Source organism: Pteronotus mesoamericanus, unplaced genomic scaffold (assembly GCF_021234165.1).
Source record: "Pteronotus mesoamericanus isolate MK-2021 breed Mesoamerican mustached bat unplaced genomic scaffold, CSHL_Meso_final contig_317, whole genome shotgun sequence".
Lineage (NCBI taxonomy): Eukaryota > Metazoa > Chordata > Mammalia > Chiroptera > Mormoopidae > Pteronotus > Pteronotus mesoamericanus.
The window spans coordinates 4,474,643-4,498,355 of NW_026555133.1; the positions used below are offsets into that span (position 1 = coordinate 4,474,643).

The 23,713-nt window shown below is 47.3% G+C and overlaps 1 protein-coding gene across 3 annotated transcripts in view; it reads right to left on the reverse strand.

The window, feature by feature from the left end:
- RAP1GAP2 (RAP1 GTPase activating protein 2) overlaps positions 1-23,713 on the reverse strand; it is a 202,113-nt gene that overhangs the window by 25,529 nt on the left and 152,871 nt on the right. For all 3 annotated transcript variants that reach the window (XM_054575887.1, XM_054575886.1, XM_054575888.1), the window contains 6 exons: positions 17,748-17,826; positions 16,866-16,919; positions 14,019-14,102; positions 8,725-8,825; positions 6,297-6,426; positions 3,909-4,064 (listed from right to left, as the gene is read on the reverse strand). In XM_054575887.1, coding sequence (XP_054431862.1) covers positions 3,909-4,064; positions 6,297-6,426; positions 8,725-8,825; positions 14,019-14,102; positions 16,866-16,919; positions 17,748-17,826 — 604 coding nt within the window. The remainder of the gene's footprint in view (positions 1-3,908; positions 4,065-6,296; positions 6,427-8,724; positions 8,826-14,018; positions 14,103-16,865; positions 16,920-17,747; positions 17,827-23,713) is intronic.

The window sequence follows — 23,713 nt, forward strand, 5'->3', positions numbered from 1 at the left end:
TCCCTGAGCTCAAAGCTGTCTGCAGGGCCCAGACTGCAGCGGCCACAGTCAGGAACCAGGGGAGGTTCGGCTGACGTGATTTCCGGCTGGTCCCCGCAGCCAGACACAGGCCCCCCCCACCACCCACCGGGCACCCATGGTGCCCGTCAAGAATTCCACCCTCAGAGCCAGCATCTGGGGGGAGCGCGGTGGGAACGCCCCTGACGGGCTGCCGACTGGGACAAGGCCAGAGGCCGGGCCCCGCCCTCCCCTCTTCCCACCGCGACTCCCCCATCTCAGGCCTCCATCACCGTGGGCCATGCCGACTGAGCTGTCTTCATCGATGTTCTTAAGTCCACCCAGTGTCCCAGACAGAGCAGGCTGCCAAAACAGCCACGTCAGGAAAGCAAGGGACAAGATCCTTTCTTGTGACAGCCATTCATCTTCTATCCCCATTGTGTTCCCTCTCCTGACCCCTTTCCAGCAAAGCGCGGGGCCTTTGTTGTTCCCTCCTCTTGGGGACGGTTGGGTTGCTGGGCTGAAAGCAGAAGCTGCCTCAATCACAGCCCCACCTTCCTGTTTTCTAAACTCGGCGCAGGGGCCAGAGCAGGACTGCGAGGCAGAGGCTCCGTGGGAAGAGGGGGAAGAGACTCGGGGCTGCAAAGCGGAAGGAGGCTTGGGGCTCGTGAGCAATGGGGGCGCCAGGAGGTGAGATCCCGCCTTGACAAGATCCCCATGCCCAAGTGTGGCCTGCAAGCCTTACAGACCCACAGCGGTTGCTGAAGCAACGGACGAGCAATGAGGGCACAAGGGACAGAACCAGGACCCCTCTGCAATGATCTGCTTCACATCAGACTCCTGAGACCTTGGCAGGACATCGGGGGTCAGGGGCAGGGACCTCAGACAGAGAGGAGGGAGTCTTGGTGATGGCTCAGCCGGAATTCCCTTCCAGTCTGGCAGGATGGGGACCAAATTCACATCTGAAAAATAATCCGATGTGACATTTCACGCATACCCAAGTTTGGGAGCCAAGTTCCTACCTGCTCCAATGGCTCAGTGCTGACGACCACAGGCAGATCTGGACAAGGACACCAGCCCCACCGCTTCTGTGGCCTCAGGCCTTAAGTGACATAAGCTCTCTGCCTCAATTTCCTGAATTTCTCTGCCTAAAACAGGGCTCCTGCGAGGCCCTGCCTGGTCAGGAGCTTGTGAGGATTCAAAAAGACTGTGTTTTTAGGGCCGGGCACAGGGCCTGGCACGGAGCCCAGCCGGTAGGGGGCAACCGCTGTCACCCAGTGCTTTTTTCCTTTCCCTACTAATATGCACCTACAAAAGGACACCTGAAACACTACAGAGTTCCCCTAAGTCATGTCTTAATCCATCTCTCTCTCTCTCTCTCTCTCACACGTGTGCGCACGTGCACATACACACATACATGCACACCTGTTTCTCGGCTCCCCGTCCTTCCTCTCCCCAGCGGATCAGGGCTGGAAGGAACTCAGAGGTTGTCTAGTCCAACTTCCTCATTTCACACAAATAGAATCAGAGGCCCAGAGAGAGAAGAAACTGGTCCAAGGGCACAGAGCAGTCAGAGGAAGGCCAAGAGCCGGAACCCCAGGTTCTCAAGACTCGAGGTCTGGGGCCTTTCCCTGCATCCTCTCCTTTCCTTTTCTTTCCTATTGTTTGTGGTCACTCCACCTGCCCCCTGCCGTGGGGCTTCCCGGGATGCTGCTCAGCCCCTGGGAAACCTCCCTCACCCTCCTTCCCCATAGCCTCTAAGCCTGCAAGGGTCAGCTAAGGTCTCGTTTCACCCTGGACCCCCTGAGGGATCTAACCAGGTCCCCCTCAGTCTGCTTATCGCCAGGGGGTACTGCTGGGGGCACGGATGAACAGAGGTTTGGGAAGCACCTCGGAAAGCTGGGCTCCCTCCCTGCTCCCTGCCTCCGTGGCCCCCATTCCTAGGTCATGACCTCCAACCTCAATGTTTTCCTGGCAGGTGGAGCACAAGGTCCCACATCCCAGGGACAGCCTGGCCTTTCCTGTACGTCCTACCTCTCTGCTTCTACCACCTTTCTGAGAAAAGTGCTTTTACCAGGACCCTAGATTCTGGCTAGGAAGATTTGATAACGACTTCTAGCATCAAATCTGGAGGTGGGGTGCTGATGTGGGGGCCTCTGATTCTTCCCTGTATTCTCCACGTGACCCTCTTGGGAAAGTGGAGAAGTCAGTTAGCTGAGCACCATTTCCCATCAGAAACTGAAAGCTAATGCTAAACACCCACGAGAGGCCCCGCTCTGCCAGCAGACAAGCCACACGGATGTACGTGACTGCCTGGCCAGGTCTGGGAGCCCCACCACATCGCACCGCTTTACTTTGGGGATCCTGATCAACGGCTATTAGGAGAACGCGCTGGCTGCTGGCGCGGCCCAGCGGCTGAACTGCACTCCCTGGCTCTGCTGTCTCTCCCCTGGAGGCTGATTCTTTCTGTCACTTCCGTAGGCTCCACCCGGGGCACACAGGAAGCGCTGAATGAATGAAATGCTTCCCTCCACCAACAAATCCTGCAGCTGCTTGAAGTGAACACCCACTTTGGTCAAAGCAGGTGAGCCCGGAGCCTTTAAGGAAATGCCTAAACCACCTAAATTTCCAAAAGTTAGGAAATGCCTAACTTTTCAGCTAAAACTGCTCAATGAGAGAAGAACATGAATACGAACATGGGCACGGAAAGAAAGCAGCTCTCTTTCATGAAAACAGGAGAGAGGTGTGGGGTTTTTTGACGCCTCATACTTGGACTTAAAGTTGATATGAATTTTGCTCTTAATATATCTGGCTTGGTACTGATATAACAATTATATCACATCATTTTCTTTTCCCAAAATCTTCAAAGCCAAATAAACGCTTTATGAGGATGTGGCCGTGACGCGCCAGGGTTTCCTAAGCCCTGGGACCATCGTTGGCCCATTATTATACGGGAAACATGTCCAGGCCTCAGAGTTTCCCATTAGCAATGACAGGCTTTGGTTCCCTCTCTGTCTAACAGGGGTTCCTAACATCATGGGGCGCAGGCAGCCCTCTGAGAACCTGAGCCATGGCCTCTCCCCCTAGAAAACACAAGGAAGCACACAAACTCAACATTTTGCACATATCTGCAGGGCGTTCAAAGACTATGTCACGTCCACCCTGGAAACCCTGCTTCAGTCTATCTGTGACGTAGAGAAACTGCTGCCCAAAAGGTTGGGCTTGTTTCTCATGAAGAGAAGGGGAGAGTCAGTGACAGCTGTCAGGGTGGGCAGGGCGAGGGCTTCTGACGGTGACAGGCTCCCCTGCTTCCTCGTGAGGATTTCGAGCCAGTCTGAGAGACGGCCGATTGGTCAGGAGGCTGAGGCCCAAGCACTCACAACCCCACCCCCTGGGAGTCTTCAAATTAACATCGACCATTTATTCCAGTACAGCTGCACCAGAGGGGCCCCCCGTGGTCAGGGTCTCCCAGGCCCCTGCCCTCCGCCCTCCTCACCATAACACTTCTTTTTCTTTCTTTCCTTTGTTACCGCCCTCCTTCCTTTCCCTTTCCTGACAGTCCTCTCTACTTTTTCTGTCTTCCCCCTGGTTCTGCCTTACCCTAGCAAGTGGCAATACCAGATTCCCAGTAGGAGCACCTGGGCTTCTCGGCCCCTGAGTTAGATGCTGCCAAGCCTCAAGGAAACCCGAAGGATGAGAGGACCCCCAGAGGGTGCTCAACACCAAGAGTCCAGCCCCCAGACCCTAGAAACCTGAAAACCATGGAAAATCAGTCACACCAAAGTTAGGAGCAACATCTTGGAGAATGGCCCAAGGAACCAATGAGAATTGGCGTTTCTTGTTATCACTGAATCCATAACGCATGGGGAGGTGCGTAGGCCACCGTTTCCTCCAGTGAGACCTTCCCTTACCTTGTAGGAGGGGGTCTCTGTGCCCGCAGTCTCAGCCTGCACCACAATGTAGGCATGTAAAAAGTTGGAGGCGATCATATCTGGGACAAACGGTGTGTTTTCCTCTTGGAAGATGATGGCCACAATGTCATTGCCAATGTGTCTCTTTCTCTGGAGCTAAACAAAAAGTGTCCCATTGTTATAAGCCAGTTGGGAACATCCTAAAAGCAGAATAGATCTATACAGGAAATTCTTCATTCTTCTATCTTTATACATAAACCCAGGAACTCAGAGACCTACCTCTCCAGGGAGCTTTTTATTTTAATCTTTATAAGCCATGGAAAAGAAAATAAATGGGGGAGTTGGCCAAGCTGTTAGGTAGAGGCGAGCAAGCGTCGCACTGCGCTCTGTAGTGTGCAGAGCTCTGACTCGGGACTGAGGGAGAAGGGTTAAAAGTTGAGGTCCAGGTTTTGTCCTGGTGGAGCCTGTCATGGATCCAGGAGAAACATAAACACAGGTGAAGCTACCTGAGAACAGGAACAAAGCCTCTTGCACACAAATGTCTGCCGCTGGGGGGTGCGGAGGGCAGGGAAGAGGGCAAAGCCAGAGGCCTGATGGTAATCTGAGAAAGCTTCCTGGAGGAGACGACGAAGGGAGACACTTGATGGAAATGTGGATAAGCAGGGATGAAGGGGCCAATCATTCTATACCAGAGGGGAGAAGGGCCACGCTTAGAGAAACACGGGCAGCATGGCTTGGCAGAGGTCACAGGGGAGGAAGAAACCCAACTCCGATTCAGTGCCTCAAACCGCACCAGGTGCTCCCAAAGTGATCTCAATCAGCAAGCACCTACTGTGTGTCAGGGGCCCACGGGGCTGTTCACCTGGACGATTTCAAATGTTAAGGCCCTCCTGCACACCAAGTCCTGGCTGGGCACTTACCTACACTTATGTTCCTTTATCAAGCGCCTACTGCATGCTGGCCCTATGCTTCCCTTTGAGTTTCTCACTGAGCACCAGCTATACACATTGAGCCTGGGCCTGTACACTTCACACAAATTGTCTCACGTATTGCAGACACATCATCCCATTTCTTGGGAAGAGAAAATTAGTGTTTATTCAGTCCTTGCCAACAGCCAGTCTCGTTATACTTCCCACTTCCCACAGGTGAGACTGAAAGAGAGCCGGGCAGACAGCAGCCCTCAGCCTCAGGCTGGGCGAGGGCGAGGGGATGGAGACTGGAGGCGAAACACTGAGAGACAACCTACTTTGGATACAGAAGGAATCCTGCTCCCATTTGTTTCTAGAACATTCAGTAGTTATTTTAGAGCCAAATCACGGTCTCATTTGCCAATTTCCTTTTTTCCCAAAGAAGCCAAGCACTATGTTTACAATATTGCATCTGCGCTCCCTCCCCAGTTCCCTGAGCAGAAACGGATGGGTCAGCGTCTGGTGGAAGGCCTACCTTCCTTTCTTATCTTCCTAGTGATTGAAAAACGGGAAAGAACGGGAAAGAACGGGAGGGGGCAAATGAGGCAACAGCCAGGGGTCAGCTGCTGGTTTCAGGGCTCAACAAGAAAAAAGCCAGGCCCTTCCTGGGGACATGCAGCTGTCAGGAGCTGCACACGAGAGGGTGAGCGGGAAAACCCTGGAAACGGAGGTCTCATCCAGAGTTCCCTGGTTAAGGGAGAGAGGCCGAATTCCTGCCCGCAAGGTGAGAGAGGAGGCTGTGAGGCAAGCAAAGCTGGGAGGTGAGGGCTGTCCCGTGAAATAACCAGCTTTACATCGCTGGGGCGGGACGGGGCGCAGCAGCCGAGTGGCCTGGACAGCGCACAGCTGTGAGGCAGGCGCCTGCCACAGCCGGGCCTCACACCGAGCCCTCCCGTCACCACGCATGTGATGTCCACAACAATGCTCTGACATTCATGGCGCTATCCCCACTTTACAGGTAGGAAAAATGAGGCCACAAGGTTAACTGGCTTGCCCAGGATCCCGTGCCCCTAAGTGCAGAGCTGGCGTCAAGCTGCCATCTGCAGACCCCATCATGCTCTCTACCACATCCTAGTGATCAGGGCACCTGGCCTCTGCTCCCAGCTCCGCCCCGGTCAGCTGGGAAACAGTCTTTTCACCACCGAGCTGCAGCTTCCCCGCTCAAAGTGTCACGCATAACCACGAGCCCTGCTGTCCTGGCGCACGTCAGCAGCACTGACGTGTGGCCTTGGTGAGATGAGGTAACGCGATAGAACAGGCTTGGAGGAGAGCACAGCTCAACAGACTGGGCTCTTGATTACAAAAGGGAGGGGGTGGGGGCGGGGGCGGTACAGTCCTTCAGGTAGATGGGCCCAGGGACCAGAGGCGGGCTTTCACCTCGCACGCCCCAGGCTCCCGGAGCCCTCCCAGCCCAGGTTACCTGCTGGGCATCTCCCTCGGTAAAGGGCAGCTTTGTGGAGACGTGAAACATGATCTCCCTGTCCCGAAATATCGTGTACACTGACTCCACCCCCGTCTGTCCGTGGGTCACATCCAGGCCTCCTCGGAAACTGTCGGTAAAAAAACAGGGCAAGTGCCACAGGGAGAGAGAGTGAGGGTTAGTGGTTACCTTGGCGCAGCCTCCCCTAGGAGTGTAGGGGTGGGCGAACGAACCAGGGGACATAGGGAGCTGAGGCCTGAGAGGCCGAGACTCGGGCAAAGCAGGTAGGTCTGCTTTTCTGAACAGACAAGCCCTGGTATTCTACCATAAACCCATATTTAAAAGACAAAGGCAGAATCCCTATTTCAAGGGTCTTGTGGGATGGGAGGTCATCCACCCACAATCCCAGACAAATGCTGTCCCAGCGCCAGGGGCCCCCAAGGCTGGGCACAAGCCTTTGTTCTCTGCAAGGCCATGTCCAAGTCCTCAGTCCAGAGCCAGGGCAACCGGCCATCCTTTGGAAGGCGGTGAGCCCCACAGGAGCATCCAGAGTCAGCCTGAAGGGGTGACAGATGCTTGACTTCTGCCCAGCCAGTGTCTGATGTGGAGACCCAGCCACGGCAGCATCCAGCCTGAAAGTATCCAAGGAGGTCCCTTCTCTGGCTATCTCCTCTCAGGCAGGAAAGAAACTAAGATACTCAGTGGGCTTCTGGGAGCTGCCCCTTCGTTCTCTATAGAAATAGGGCTGCCAGCCATGGATCATATTCTTCAGCATTAAGATGAGGATGCAGATGTCTTTAAGTAAATGAAATAAAATAGACCCCGGACATCAGTCCCCTCAAGCACTGGTATACGATCCAGAAAATGTGTTCAGCCCAGCATGGCAGAAAGCACGCTGGGCTGGGAGTCAGGCACACCAGGTTCTAGACCTGCTTCTGTCCCTAAGTCAGCACATGACCTTGGGCATATCACTTAATCTTCCTAGGTCATGGTTTCCTTTCTCTATAAAATAAAAGGATAGGATGACGTGATCTTTGGAGTCCTTCCTCTTGTTGTTTCTTTGTTTGTTTGTTTTTTTAATTCTTACCCAAGGACATTTTTTTCATGCCTTTTTTTTTTAAAGAGAGATTGGAAAGGAGAGAGAAACACATCAGTTGGCTGCCTCTCATATGCGCCTGGACTGGGGATCAAACCCACAACCGAGGCATGCACCCTGACCAGGAATCGAACCCATGAGCCTTCGGCTGCAGGACAATGCTCCAACCGACTGAGCCACACCGGCCAGGGCCCTCCCGGGTTTTAATATATTTTATTTCATCTAGTCTAAGAAACTTTTCTTTTCACACTTTAACACCTGTGAAATCAGGATGCATGTCACAAAGAGGGTATCTCAGAGCCAAGGGAAGGTGGGATAATAACAGTAACAATAATGACACCCAGTGCCTCCTCTGTGCTCGGCACAAGCCTAAGTGCTTCACAAGCATTGTCTAGTTTAACCCCAGCAACCGGTGGGGTCACTACTACCTTCACCTCCCTTTTTTCAGATGAGGAAACTGAGGCTAGCAGAGGTTAAGTTACTTGCCCAAAGCCATAGAGCTAACAGGTGGTGAAGGCGGGGTTGTAACCCATGTGTGACAGACTCCAGACGGCAGTGATGACCTTGAGGGAAAGGAAGAAGGAGGGGAGGAGAGAAGGACGCAGAGGAAGGAAGTGATTACTAAACACCTACTACCTGACAGGCAGAGCTGAGTGTTTTCACACACGTTAAGAGATCCTATTAATTTGGCTGCTGGGGTGGGGGGCAGCTCTGAGGGCTCTGTCCTGTTCCAGCCATGAAGCACAGCAGTCTAGCCCGGTGGGAAGGCCCTTCCCAAATGTTGCCTTTGCCGAAGAAAAGCAGAGGCCAGAGCTTTCCAAGCAACAGGTCCAATATGCTTTCTGTCCTCGTAGAGAACCACAGACTGTTGCACAGATTCCTGCCAGCGGGGTCATTACATTTCTACCAACTCTTAATTATCTATTCTTTTTGTGTTTTATCTAACATGGGTCATTTCCCCCCAACAGCACAGGGCCCTCTCTCCTGAATGCCTGGCCGGTGAGTGACAGGGAAGGTGGACTCATTTCACTCTCAGCCTGAGCCAAACATAACAAGAAAGGCAAAGCAGAGACGGGCAGTTGCATCACGCATCCCAAAGCCAGATGTCACTGTCTTTCGGGAAACCCGCCGTGCAGGTCACCCTGGACCATCGTTTCCCTGGCAGGGAGTGCTGACCATTTGCTGAGAAACAATCTCGCGTTTCTTGTGTGTGTTTACTCCTCTCACGTGCCCTCCCTGAACTCAGCTGCCACCCCTCACCCTCGGTCCGAGTCCTGGCCGAGTCCTCACCCAGAGGCCGGAGGCACCAGGCGCCGCCTGGCTGAAACCTACCCTTTGAAGTCCTGCAGGGTTATCGTGTCCCCCAGCAGCTCCAAGAACTCCCTGAAGGCTGGGCTCTCCTCATTGTTCCCAAACAGCTCCTCCTCCAGGGTCTGGAAGAGACGCAAGCCAACGGCAGGAGTTAGAAAAAGAAGCCTTCTCGGTGCCACGGGAAGGAGTGTGGCTCTGTGCACACCTGGTCCCTGTTTCTCTTTCTCCCCAGCCCCCACCCAGTGGCTCTGTCCTTGACCCGGAGGCAGGGCTGAGGCAGACCTGGATTTGGGGGGCTGATGAACAGGACCTTCTCTTCAAACCAAAGCTGCTGGTCAGGGTAAAAAATAAAGCTGAAGCCAAGAGTTTAGGCCTGATACCAAAAACCAATCCATAAATGAAAAATTGATAGTTGGAATTCTGACAAAGGACTCCTATCTAAAATATATTTTTTTAAAAAATTCTTAAAACTCAATAGTAATCAAAACCATGAGATACCCTTTTACGTGCACTGATGGCTGGAATCAAAAAGACAGACAAGGGTTCGCGTAGAAAACTCACGATCCACATAAGCGGCTGGTGGGAATGTAAAATGGTGCTCTTCGGAAAACAGTCTGGCAGTTCCTCAAAAGGCTACACTTAGAGTTACTATAACACCCAGCAATGCCACTCCTGAGACTATATTCAGGAAAAATAAAAACATAATTCCACACAAAAGCTTGCATTCTAATGTTAATGGCATCATTCTTCATAAAAGCCCCAGGATGGAAACCACCGACATGTCCCTCAACTGATGAATGAATAAAACGTGGTCTATCCATACAACAGACTATCCTTCAGCCATAAAAAGGAACGGAGTACTGATATACGCTACAACATGGATGAATGTTGAAAACATTATGCTAAGAACACTAGACACAAAAAGCCACATATTATCATTCCATTTATATGAAATGGCCTCACCAGGAAAATCCATAGAGACAGAAAGCCAATTGTGGTTAATAGGAACTAGAAAGGGTGATGATGGGAAGTGGCTGCTAATTAATCAGAGTTTCTTTGGGGGTGATAAAAATGCTCTGCCGTTAGACAGTGGTGATAGTTGTAGAGCTCTGTGAATATACAACAAGCCACTGACTTGGACGTTTTACTGAGGTATAATTCACATATCATATAATTCACAATGGTAGGTGAATTATACCTCAATAAAGCTGCTATAAATTTTTTTAACTAAACAGTTAAAAATAATGCAATTAGAATAGTCAACAGTCAGCCACCTTAATTTAGTTTCTTTCTCTTTTAACATTTCTGTGTTGACAGACATGGAAGATTGTGGTTGAAAATAGCATCTCCTTCTGCTTCTGCTTTCTATTTTAAGGATTGGACTCTATTGTGATTAATCTTTATTTTAAAGTTCCTATTACTATACTAATGAAAAACAAAGAAAATAGTCAAAAGACATGAACAATCATTTCACCCAAGAAGATATACAGATGGCAAATAAGCACGTGAAAAAATGTTCAATATCATTAGCCATTAGAGAAATGCAAATTAAAATAATAAGATATAAAAAATAATGATATCACTACACACCTATCAAAAGAGCTAAAATAAAAAAATAGTAACACCACCAAACACTGGCAAGGATGTGGAGATCGCAGATCGATCAAGCATTGCTGGTAGGAATGTGAAATGGAACAACTGCTCTAGAAAACAGTTTGGCAATTTCTTACAGAACTGAACATATAATTACCATATAACCCAGCAATTGTACCCCTGGGCATTTATCCCACAGAAATAAAAACTTATGTTCACATAAAAACCTGTCCACAAATGTTCAAAGCAGCTTTACTCCTAATAGCCAAAACCTGGGCAAACCAGCTTTCCGTCAGTGGGAGAAAAGCTAAACAGGCTGTGTGCACCCGTACAGCAGAATACTACTCAGCCCCCAAAAGGAATGCACTGCTGATACTCTCCAGCACACGGGTGAATTTCTCTAAGCGGAAAAAAGCCAATCCCAAAATATTACATATTGTATGATGCAATTTAGAAAACAGTTTCAAAATGACAAAGTTTTAGAAATTGCAGAACAGAGTAGTCATTGCCAAGGGTTAGGGGTTAGGGAGGGGGAAGCGGGCACAGAGGCAGGAGGGAAACTGCTGTGGTTATAGAAAGGCAACACAAGATATGCTAAAAGTGCAAAGGGTGACGGAATTCTGCATCTTGACTGTGTAACCTAACATGGGATAAAATTTTACACCACAAAATACACACGCGCACGCACACACACACTCCCCCCCACCAGATGACTACATATAAAACTGGGGAAATCAGAGTAAGATCCATGGATTGCTTGGCTGTGATGTTGCACTGTAGTTTTAGAAGACCTCACCTGTCTTCTGGGTAAAGGGTACACAGATCGCTCTGTAATATTTCTTACAACTGCATGTAAATCTACAGACACCTAAAAATTAAAAGCTTAAGATTTTTTTTTTAATAGAAAGCAAAGCTGAAAAGGGTAGTAAGCCCTACAGCTGTGACAGGCTTATCACACGGGGTGCCCCTGCCTGATCAACAGGCTCTGCCCACAGGGACTGGATCTGCAACAGCTGAGGGCTCTGCAAATGCCCAGAGGTGCCATGAGCAGCTTCGGACACACACACACACTCCAGTCTGCACACCAACTCCAAGGAGAAAGTCTCCTCTAGGTGATGCTTTCACACCCCCTTACTGCCTACATTACAACAAAAAAGAGCAGACCCAAGGTTCCAAGCCTTCAATTGGTAACACAATCTAGTTAGATTTCAGTAACTTTTATTTTTTATAGTGTTTCTGTTTAAAATTACCTTGGTTTCATGCAAACAATACCGATTTTCTAATTAGAGTATCAATATGAAATTTCCTTTAAAAATAAATGCACTTAAGCCCTGGCTGGTGTCGCTCAGTAGACTGAGCGCCAGCCTGCCAACCAAAGGGTCGCCGGTTCGATTCCCAGTCAAGGCACATGCCTGGGTTGCCGGCCAGATCCCCAGTAGGGGGGTGCACGGGAGGCAACCACACATTACTGTTTCTCTTCCTCTCTTTCTCCCTCCCTTCCCCCTCTCTAAAAAGAAAGAAAGAAAGAAGTGGAAATAAAAATGCAATGAACCATTTTTTTAAAATAAATAAATAAATGCATTTAAGTTAAAAAAAAACTTTTAAAGAAAATATCAAGTAGTTTATAGTAGAGGTGTGATAAAAATTGTAACACCACCATACAATGGAACATACAATCTGATGCAGATACTGAGTACAGTTTGTGAGTCTGAGGTTTAGGACACACTGCTCTCCAGCAGAGGTCTGCCAACTTTGGCCTGTTTTTATAAATTAAGTTTTATTGGAACACAATCAGGTCAACTCATTTACATACTGTCTTTGGCTGCTTTTGCACTACAAAGGCAGGGTTGAGGGGCTGCAAAAGAGCCAGTACAGCCCATGAAGTCGAAAATGTTTTACCATAGAGCCCCTCACAGAAAAAGTTCCACAGCATTCCAGAAAGGCGTCCCAACTCCGGCCCCACGTCCTATGTGCCGCAGGTCATGAGGCCCGAGTGTGCGAGAACGGCCACCTCCAGGCAACACTCCTCTTCTGCTGGGAAGACAATCCAGCTCTTGCTCCCTCCTTCCCCTCGGAGGCCTGGTATTAGCATTATCTTTTTTTTTTGTACTGGCCTTGAGCTTGACCACGCGCTCAGGGAGGGCGTCTCAGTCATATCTGACGCCCTCAGAGCTCAGCACAGTGCCTGGCACACAGAAGAGTGAGGTGGGGCTTATGACATCCTCAGGCCAGGAAAGGGCTTTCATGCAACAAGTGCTCATATTAAATGCCCCCTGGCTGTAAGTTTGCAAAACAACAATCTGCCTAGTTTTTTTTAAAAAAAAGACTTATCTCCCAAGGCGCCCCCACCTTGCCTCAGCAGTATCAGGTACAATAAACAACAGGCAGACTCCTCAGAGGTGGATGGCTAATGTTCAGTAATTATAACTTTGCTGGAACATTGGATAATAATCACCTTATGAGATCTGCTTTGGTAAATTTCACAAGCAAAGAACTTTAATTAGGTGGGTTATATTAGCAGAGTTGTACAAAATAAAAATGCAATAGGTAAAAATAATCATAGTGACTCCCTGAATAATCTCCCTTAAATTATATGATTTATCTGTGCTAGTCTTTCAGCTCCTAAGCTCTTCACTTAATTAGAGTGTTTTTGAGTGAACACATGTCTCTTGTGGTCTAATATCTTCAGACAAGGAAGTAAGATATTATGTAGCCAAGAAAGACACAGGCATGCGCGCGCACGCGGGCACACACACACACACACACACACACACCACACACCCGCACCCACCCACCCACCCACCCACCACAGATAATAGTGAAAAGTACAGGTACTATCAACCTACCAATTCACATAACAAAAAATTATGAGTGCATTTTTACAAAGTCACCATGCTAAGATCCTGGATCATACTAAGACAAAACAAGTATGGAAACTTCTTTCATAAAATCTAGGTGAGGAAACATCAGTGTGTTCAGCAGGCTACTCGTCAGGATGCTAATAAATATTCAACAAAGTTATAAGAGGTTCTTTACCTTGGGGCTTCTTAAAGCCCTTCAAATGTTTCTATACAACCGAACCCCGTCCAAGTCACTGTTCACAGAGCACTTCACACATTGAGAAGCATTATTCATCCAACTAACCGTAAAGCATCTAAGTGCCAAAACAGACAGAGGATGGGGAGGGTGGTGTACCAGTACATTTTTTAACAGCAGCTCTCCACATCGGGCAACAGAAGCCCTGGTGTTTGCCAATTTCCATGGTGCAAATACTCCCGCCATAGCTAAATTCAAGCTACAAACATGATGACGCTGAACACAGATTTGGGAAGAAATGCACACAATTGGCTGCTTCAACTACTGAAGTCTAGGGAGAAAAAGCCACTGGGAGAATGGCAGGCAAAGAGAGAGCAGCTTGGGCTAATCCATTCCCTCTAACCAGTCTGATTTTTCTTGTGACCAACAGCCTAGAGATAACGATAGGCTGATGTAGCCAGGAAGAATCAGAATTTACTGTATGGAAAACTGTATTACCATATAAAAGCTTTGCAGGCCTCGGTGTCAGGAATGACCTGACAATTCGGCCACCTCCAATCTAATTCATAGTTGAAACCAGGATATTTAAGGACCTACTGCAGGGCTGCTGAGCTGGGGGCAGCAAATAAGAGTCTCCAGGGAGGAACCAGAGCATATAGTGACCAGTATGGATTGGTGGTGCTTACCTGCCTGGCTTTTTGATAAATGACCCCAAATTTGTATGTGTTCTTGACATCATGTTCATCATAGGACACAATCATCTGGGAGGCCTGGAAAATGTGGGAAGAAACAAATCAGATCGTTTACTAACTTGGAGGGAAATGGGAAGGGAAGTCCCATGTCAGTGGCGAGCTGGCCAGCCTGGCATGAGACATCCACACACGCAGAAAGGGAGAAAGGTGACGTCAGGTGTAGACGGTCAGGATGCAACTGCAAAGGTCTCAGGCAGGTCTCAACGCCTGAGCGCCGTCCAGCAGTGGCCAAACCTCCGCATCACTCATTCCCTTTCCATCCAGACGCACCAGCCAAGCTGGCCTGGGCACATGGGGAGTCCAGAAGGACTCAGGGAACTGACTTCACCCCAGTGTTTTCCCTGTGAAACCAGCCCTCCAAAGCTGGTAAGCAAGGGTGACATTAGTTCTAATTCCACCTCTGATCAGCAACATGATTTTGACAAGGCACTGCTTCTGCCCGGACTTTAATCCTCTTTATCTATAACGGAGAGGTCTAAAAGGAGACCACGGTTAGGAGGAGCATACCCTGATTCAATATGGGGGGAAAAAACTGACCCCTGGTTATAATTTTCTATGGCACTTCAAAGATTTGGTATCTGAGGTCAAAAATACTAAACTCTAATTATGGGGTTTGGTGGGGGGGCGGGGTTAATTTTATTTATTTATTTTTAGAGAGGGGGAAAAGAAGGAAAGAAACATCAATGTGTGGTTGCCTCTAGTGCACCCCCAACTGGAGACCTCACCCAGAACTCAGGCATGTGCCCTGACTGGGAATCAAACTGGCAACCTTTTGGTTGGAAGGGCAGCACTCAACCCACTGAGCCACACCAGCCAGGGCTAAACTCTAATTTTGAATCTGCTGCTTTTACCTGTATAGCTTTGAATGAGCCCCTTAGCTTCTCTGGGTCTCATTTTGCTCAGCCATGAAATGGAGATGTGCAGCTGTGAAGGTGAGTGAGATGAGGCACATGAAGTGCAGAGCACAGAGCAGCTACCACCATCACCATGATCTATGTGACCCCCCAGAAAGATTAGAGTGGACCCAGCTCAGTGGGAAAGAGAAGATTTGGATGCTACAGGGATACCCTTTGCGATAAGGAGGGACCCAACCTCCTGTGATTCTGCAGGAAAAAACAAACCAGGCACGGCCTGTTTGTTGGCCGCAGTACATGGCCCATGTCAGGTCTGGGAGGCTTCCATCTGCCTGACAAAATGACACTTGTCAGCTCCCCCCGGAAGAGCACCGCTGGCCGAGCCTGGAGGGAGCCACCCACGTCCCCCCGGGATGAGTCAAAGGAGCAGAGCGGCAGCCCTTCCAGGGAGGAGGCGCCCCGCCACGGAGACCTGCCAAGGAACGTTCTAAACTCTGTGGATTTTAAAAACACACACACACGCCCCAGCCAGATTAACATCCCAGCCGGACTAAGGAGCCCTTCAAATAGAGAAAACATGAAAATACAGCTGCTCCTCCATCGTGACCAGAGCAGGACGCTTTCCAAGTGACGGAAACAGCTATGCAAATGAGCACCATTAGGTTCTCTCAGTGGATATGATTTGACAACAAAATTTGCCAAACTTGTAGTTAAGTGAGGCCTTTATGATGAGGTTTTAATGTGTGGTTAAACCTCACTAATTCAGCTTTAATTATAAGGAGAAGGGCAGTCTGAATGAGAGAAAATGTTCAGCCGAGTGCAGCCTGTTACTGGTAAGCGCCCACAGATGCTCAGAGGGCTAGAAAACGGTGCCTGGGAAAAGGGCTCTGGCACATGCGCCGTGCAGGCGAAGACACTGCCACGGGCTCAGCCACCGCACAGGGATAGAGTGTCCTGCCCAGATCATGAACACTTCAGGTGTTTGTTCCAGGGGTTTCTGGATGTCCTGCCAGGATAGGGCCTCTCTTCCCCACCAAATATTTCACCTCGTGGTTCCTGGTTGCCAGAACCAGACTCAGGGAATGGACTGCTCCCGCCTCGGCCGCCTCGGCCGCCTCGGCCACCTCAGCGCTGGCCCACGGCACAGGCTCAGAAGCACAGCCCTGCATCCGCTTCCTCCCTGCAGACCCTGCTGGCTCATGAGGAAGCTGTGGGTACACGGGGTCTCTTCCTATGGCCACTCTAAAGCAGTTCACTGTCTGTGGGTGATTTAAGTCCTATCATCCCGAAATCGTCTTGAGTGAGTTGTTGGTTTGTTATTATTGCTCCTCTCCCCACCCCCACGCCCACATCAGAACTGGGGTCAAGATGAAGGACAGTTCTAAGGAAACTGATAACAGAGAACTAGCCAGTTTATTAACAAGGGCCGAGCAGGTGCTTGCAAGGCCTCAGAGCTGCACAGTATTGGCAATGAGGCGCTGCAGTCCAGCCTTTTATATTTTAGTGGAGTTCTGCCTTCTGTCCCTCTCCTTCTTCTCTGATGGCTGCCCAGGTCTGCACCGGCCCCCAGCCTGCCAGCCAGAGGTAAAGTGCTCCCCACCCAGCAATGGCCTCGGGGCTGTTAGGCCAGAGGGAGATGGAGAAGTTACTATACTTTCGTCGCCTCCACACAGCTGGGGACCGACTCGGGTAGGCCAGGGACCAACTTGGGCAGGCCGGAGACCCAGGCAAGGCCGAGGATGGCTCCTCAGTGGACCAGTTTGTAAAGGGGTGGGCAGGGAGAGGGGAGGCATGAGGCTCACCACAGACACCCCACGAAACCCCACAAAACCCCACCAAGATGCAGAGAGCTTCCCGCAGAGCCACTGGTGCACAAATCCATGCCGAGCTGCAGAGCCCAGGCTAAGGGGAGGGGTGAGGGGCTCACCTTGGGATACAGGACAGGGCTGAATTTCAGTCCCACTGCATCATCACAGAAAGCCTAGGCAGGGAGAGAGAAACACACGGTTCAGGGGCGGTGTCCTGGATGGCACCTGGGCTCCTCTGCCCACTAGAGGAAGAACATGGGAGGCCAGGGCCTGTAGCATCAGGAGGCCGGGCCTGCGGGGTCGGGAGGCCAGGCCAGCAGGGTCGGGGGCCCAGGCCTGTGGGTCGGGGGGCGAGGGCTGCAGGGTCGGGAGGCCCAGCGTTGAATTCTAGCTCTGCTGCTCTCTGAGGGGCCAGGAAAGTCAACCTACCTTCCTGGGGTTTCCTGATGAAGTGAGGCCACTGAAGGGACCGAATGCCCAGCATTCCCGCCCCCAAAGTGTGGGTCCAACCCAACTCAGCTGACCATCCTTCTCATCCCACTTGGCTGACTCAGTTCCCGAGTTCCCCCAGAGCAAGATACAGGCCCCTCCACCAGCGGATGGCTCCTAACCCGGGGCGTGGGTCGAGGTCCTCCACCTGGATCAACAGCCTGGCCATCCCTAAGCCCCACTCTCCCCTGCTGTGAAGGCTCCCTGGCCACTCCCTCCCCGCCCTTCTCTGAAGTCCTACGCTCCATTTCAAGCTCCGTCTTTCCATGTCTCATCTCCTGCACTAGCAGTGAGCTTGGGGGCAGAGACCGTGGATTACACTGAGCACCTCAGCGGCGAGGATGAGACAGGGAGGGTGTCAGGAAGACAGGCGTCAGCCCACAGCCCTCCCCAACCCCCAACCACACAGTTAAGGGCCAAAGCCCACCCGGGAGAAGCCTGTACTCCCAGCCACCCCAGAGGCCGGCCCGGGCTAAGGGAGGAAGTCACCTTCTCTCGGGGTCGGCTTTTACCTTTGCAATCTGAGGGATGCTGGGCAGCTTGCTCAGCCCCGCCAAGGGGATCCGCTCATGCACTGTCTTCACTTTGGACCTGCAGAAAGAGAAGTGTCCACAAGAGATGGAGTCAATGAGGAAGGTGGCTGAGATCATGCCAGACCACAGGGCAGGGACCCTCGCTTCACAGCTCCCTGAGGTCAGATCTGCCGCACTTCACCTAACCCACGTGTTAGACGCCACACTCAAATGGTGAGAAAATGAAATCCTCCTTAGGTACTTCATGGGAGGTGCATACTTAAAGAACCGGCCTGGTAAAACTGTCCAAAAACCAAACCATGGGAAAAGCAAAGAGCCACCTTCAAGTTCACCACTATTGTTTGGTTCCTTTGTGGGTTTTTGTGTTCTCCCAAAGAACTGGGCACAGCTTCGGGATGTATTTGGGTTCTCACATGCAACTAAGCCTTTATGAAAAGAAACTAATATATGAAAATCTGGATTTACTCAAAATATAAATGGGATAAAAGTTGCTTTATAAAGGGATTTACCATAAGATTCTAAATTTATCCTGTTCCCCTGATTCATGTAGCACATTATGAAAGTGTTGGATTTTACTGAATGCTTTTCTGCATTTGCTAAGATAATCGTGGAGTTTTAATCTGTAAACATGGTGGATTACACTTCTGTTGAGCCATCTTTTCATTCCACGGGCAAAACTCCACTTGCTTATGTGTTACTTTTTTATATCCTGCTGAATTCCATTTGTTAAGATTTTATTTAGAGTTTCACACCTATGTTCAATAGCAACACTGGCCTTTTTCTTTTTTTTTTAATTTTACTTCCCTTGTCAGGTTTTGATATCAGGGTGTTGTTCCAGCCTCATACAATTGCTGGGGAGTTTCTCATTCTTTGAAAGAGTCTGTATGCATACCTTTCAGATTTTCTGTTCCTTAAAGGTTTGCTAACACTCACCTGTGAAAACTCTGGTCCTGCCCTTTTTTTGTGGAAGGATCCCTTGGCTGCCTATTCAGTTATTTAACGGTGAATATTTAGGTTTTCGACTCCTTATTGAATCAATTTAGGTCATTTATATTTTTCTATAAAATTACCCATCAAATGTATTTGTTGTTCTGGAATTCTCTTAGGACTTCGTTTCTACCTGTAGTTGTATCCCCTCCCTTCGCCGCTGTAATACCAACTGTATTTTTTCTGTTTTCCTTAATCAGCCCTCAGGAGAGGTTTATCTCTTCATCTTTTCAAATAAATAGCTTTTGGTTTTGTTGATTGTCTCTATTCTTTGTTATTTTTGCTTTTACTTCACTGGCTTGTTCTTGTCTTTTTTTCTTTCTTTCCTTCTATTTACTTTGGGTTTTTTTCTATTTTCTTTCTAACTTCCTGACCCATGTGCTTACATATTTAATCTTTCTTCTTTTTCATGAATGCACTTAAAACTCTACATCCTTCTGAAAAAAGGTGAAGGATTAGCCAAAGAACATATATGCGTGATGAACGGACACAGACAACGGTGTGGGGTTGCTTAAGGAAATTGGGGGGCTGGGTGGAGGTGGGCAAAAGGAAAAAAGTGAGGACAACTGTAATAGCATAAACAATAAAATATAGTTTTTTAAAAAAACTATACATCTTTCTCTACCTTTTTTTTTTTTTTTGCATCCCATGCACTAATAATAGTATATTCATTATTATTTAGTTCCAAATATTTTATCAGGTCTTTAGTGATTTCCCCATTACCCCATGAGTTATTTTAAATGGTTTTTTTTAACTCTACAAATGTATGGTATTTTTTTCCTTCAGTATTTTAATTTGTTGATTTATAATTTAATTTTCTTATATTCATGGAATATAATCTATATATTAATTATTTGAAGTTTATTGACTTAATACATAGACTTTTTTTCATGTTCAATCGGGGCTTGAAAAGAATGTAGCTTTTTTGTTGTTGAGTTCAGGAAAGCATGTTATAAGATCAAATTTGTTAACTGTATTGTTCAAATCTTCTACATCCTCACAATTTCTTTGTCTGCTTGGTCCATCGGTATATGAGAGATGTTATTGAAATCTCCCATTATAACCAAGGATTTGTCTACTTATATCCCTAACAGTTTTTGCCTTTTTAAATCCAAGACTCTGGTCCTAAGTACAAGCTTACAAGTTCAGGGCTGTTCAGTCTCTGGGTGTACTGTTCTCTCTGTCATCATGTGGGCTGAGGACTCGGAGGGGCCCAGAGAGGGCACCTTTCCTTGCGCAGGTTATCAACAAATTCAGAAACAAAAAATTAAGACTAAGGCAGATGGAAGCAAAATAACACCTTTGTTATTGATAAAGACCAAGAATAAGCACACAGGTTAGCATGAAGATGAAATGAATCTTCTAACTAAGCTCCGGAGTTACCCACCCGGTCACAGGCAGTGCTGAGCAGGGGCAGGCCTCCTCCCGTGGGGTCTGCTCAGGTGGGACTTTTAATGCCGCGGAGCAGAAGGAAGCCCTGATGGCAGCACAGCCACATGTCAAGTTCTTGCTCCCAAATTCACCGACTGGAGAGTGTGGAGAGAGCCAGGGGTGTCACACAGAAGTGTTCCCTCCACGCGACAGGAAACAGCAAGAGTGGGAAGAGGTGTGTCCACGTTGCAAAGGAGTATTCTTTTACTCCTACTAATGCTCCTTTCCTGAACTTCTATTTTGTCTGACAGTAATATTGTTACACCAGCATGTCTTTTTTCATTTCATTTTACATAGTTTCACATCATTTTTCTGTAGGTATGTCTTTTAATAAGCAGAATATACTTTTTAGTCCAATCTGATAGTCTTATAATTTCATAGGCTATTTTAATCAATTTATACTTATTGTGGTTATTAATGTATTTGGAATTATTCCTTTTATTTGGTGTTTTCTATTACCTTATGTTTTCTTTTCTTTTTTTCCTCCAATTTTCTGACTTCAGTTTAATAGACTTTTTTCAAAATATTCTTTTTATCCCTCTGATGTAGATTGTATTTCTGTAACTTCCAATACACAAAATTATATATTTTTCCAACAAACTCTAAACTTGGTATCTCTCTTGAGGAGAGAAGGGTAAAAACAATAAACACTGAACCCTTCCTTTCCCATTGCCCTTCCTACTTCTGTTTATAAATTTAGTTCAAGCTTCTTTAAACACACAAAAAAATTACTTCTTTTTTCTGGTCAGTAATTAAATTTATCAGCATAGTTTACCTATTTCTTGCCACTTTTTTAACTGAATCTTTTCTTTTCTTTTGGTTTCTCTTTTTTTCTGGCTGATGCACATCCTTTAGTAATTCTTTCAGGGAGAGTCTGTGAGTGATATACTCCCTTCATTTTTGTGTGTGTGTCTGAAAACAGCTTAATTTTGTTTTTGCAAATAATGTTTCTGGGTATAGAATTTCAAGTTAAAGGGGTTCTTTCTTTCTTTCAACACTTTAAAGACATTGTCCTATTGTCCTATGGCTGATAAGAAGTCTGGCTGTCATTACTTCATAGATAATGTCCTTATCCTTAGGTAGCTTTAAATTTTTTTTTTCTCATCTTTGATGTTCTCCTGTTTCACTCCCATAAACACCCTGGCCAGGGATCAAACCCACAACCTAGAAGTATCATTTTGTTTTAGAATTTTGCTTAGCACTATAGTGTGCGTTTTCTTTCTTCAATTATGAAACGTTCTCAGCCGTTTTCTCTTTGGATATGTCTTCTCCACTGGCCCCTCTGTCCTCTTCTTCCGGATCCCCTGTAAGACCGATGCTGGGGCCCCCGCAGTCACTTGCACGCACTTCATCGCCCGTCTGTGCTGTGCTCAGGAGGAATTCCTGGAGACTATCTTCCAATTTACAGCTCCACCCTTAGGCTCTGAACAGATCACGTTAGACCAGGTTTTATCCCACTTTTTTTTTCCTTCAACACCTACTTTTTTTATTCCCAACAGTGCCAATTGTTTCTTTTGTATACCCATAGAGATCCATTCTTGATTCATTTTTATTCATTCACTCTATCATAATTTATTATCCTTTTTATAGATGCTATTCTTTATCTTTTGAGGATCTTAAATATATTTAAGTCATTTTAAAAGAGTACAATTATGTACATTTCACCAGCATTAGATCTCTCATTTGTTGATGTTTTTGGCTCTCTTCCTTAATGTCAGTTTTCCCTGGATATTTCGGAATTTTCCACCCATTTTTCTCTATCCTCAGGGCAGGGCTCCTTGGTTCCAGTTTCTAGTGAGGCTATTGGTTAGCACGGCTCTCAAGACACCATTCACATTGTACAGCCTGATGACCTGGATAATCACCTGTGATAACGACCTGACTCATCAAAGTAGCCCCTTGACTCACGTCCCCACTGCTGGCTGCGCCTTCCCTCCCAGGCTTCTTCCTACCCCAGCCAGTTCTCCTTCCACAGTGCAAATCTGATGGTGACATCCTTCTTTCAGGAACTCTCCTATTGCTCACCGGATAAAAATCCAAGGTCCTAGACACAGTCCATACATGATTTAGCCTTTCCTTACCTTTCCAGCACGACCTCTCAATCTTACACACACTCACACATACACACACGCATTCACACACCCTCCACATTCGAGCTCTTTTGAACTTTCATTTCTCCCATTGCATGTATCGTTGGATCACCCTCACTAGCCGATAAGGATCCATGTTCATAGAGGATGAGTAAGAATAAGGACTCAGAATACCTAATGTGTGTGGGATACTTCCTATAGCCTGGCGGCAAGATCTCATTCCTCACATAGCCCCATCCCTAGAGAAAATCTGTCTGTACGAGGTGTTGTTATGCCTTGGTTAAACACTCAATGGATTAATGAATTTCCTAATATTAACCATCTTGCACTTCATAAAGTAACTCTTTCTTTGTTATAGTCCATTATTCTGTTAGTAGTCTGCTTATATTTGAGTTGCTGGTATTGGTATTGTTTAGAATTGGATATCCAATTGGTATCCTACATTCATAAGGAATACTGGCCCCTATTTTTCTTCTTTTTTTAATCCTCATCCGAGAGAGGAAGAGAGAGAGACACTGATGTGAAAGAGAAACATCGTTTGGCTGCATCCCATAAACCTACAACCTAGGCACGTGCCCCAACAAGGGACCAAGCCTGCAGCCTTTTGCTGCAGGGGACACTGCCCCAGCCAACCAAGCCACCTGGGCCAGGGCTGGCCTGTATGTTTCTTTCTTTTTTTCTTTTTTCATTTTATTAATCTAGTATTTTTTCCCGAGAATCTTTTAAGCATTGCTAAATTAACTGGGAAGCTTTCCATATTTTATTCTCTTGCATAGGTTAAACAGCATGAAATCTGTTCCTTATATGAGTTTAAAATACCTGCAAACCATCTAGATTTAGAAACTTTTGGACAGTGAATTCTTTGAAAACTTTTCAATTTATTACAGTTATTGATCTGCTCAGGTTTTTAATCATGTTAAATTAGTATAATTTTCTACAAAGGTATCTGTTTCAAATAAAATTTCCAATATAATCATGTGGATTGAATATAACATCTATTAGTAGTTATTTAGTCTTCTTCATATCTGTGGCTATATGTCTTTTCTAATGCCTAATTTTGTGTTTTTTATCTTATGTTTATCTCTATTTGACTAGCTAGTTATCTACTTTATTGTCTTTTCTTCCAAATGAGTATCTTTTTCTATGCTATATATAAATCTGTAGTCTAGATGGATTTATCTAGTTTTGTTTTCATTTTATTTCTAATTTATTTGTTTTGGTGTTAATCTTTGTTAACTTCTTCCTCTTATTCTCTTTAGGTAATAACATTAATAATAACAGCAGCAACCTCCTTGAGTAGTTACAGTGTGTCAGGCTCTGGCACATACTAAGCATCCAATAATTTTAAGGTGGATACTACCACAATGACCTCATAGACAAAGAAACTGAGACACAGAGAGGTTACTAACAACACCAACAGCCTCAAAATATTATTAT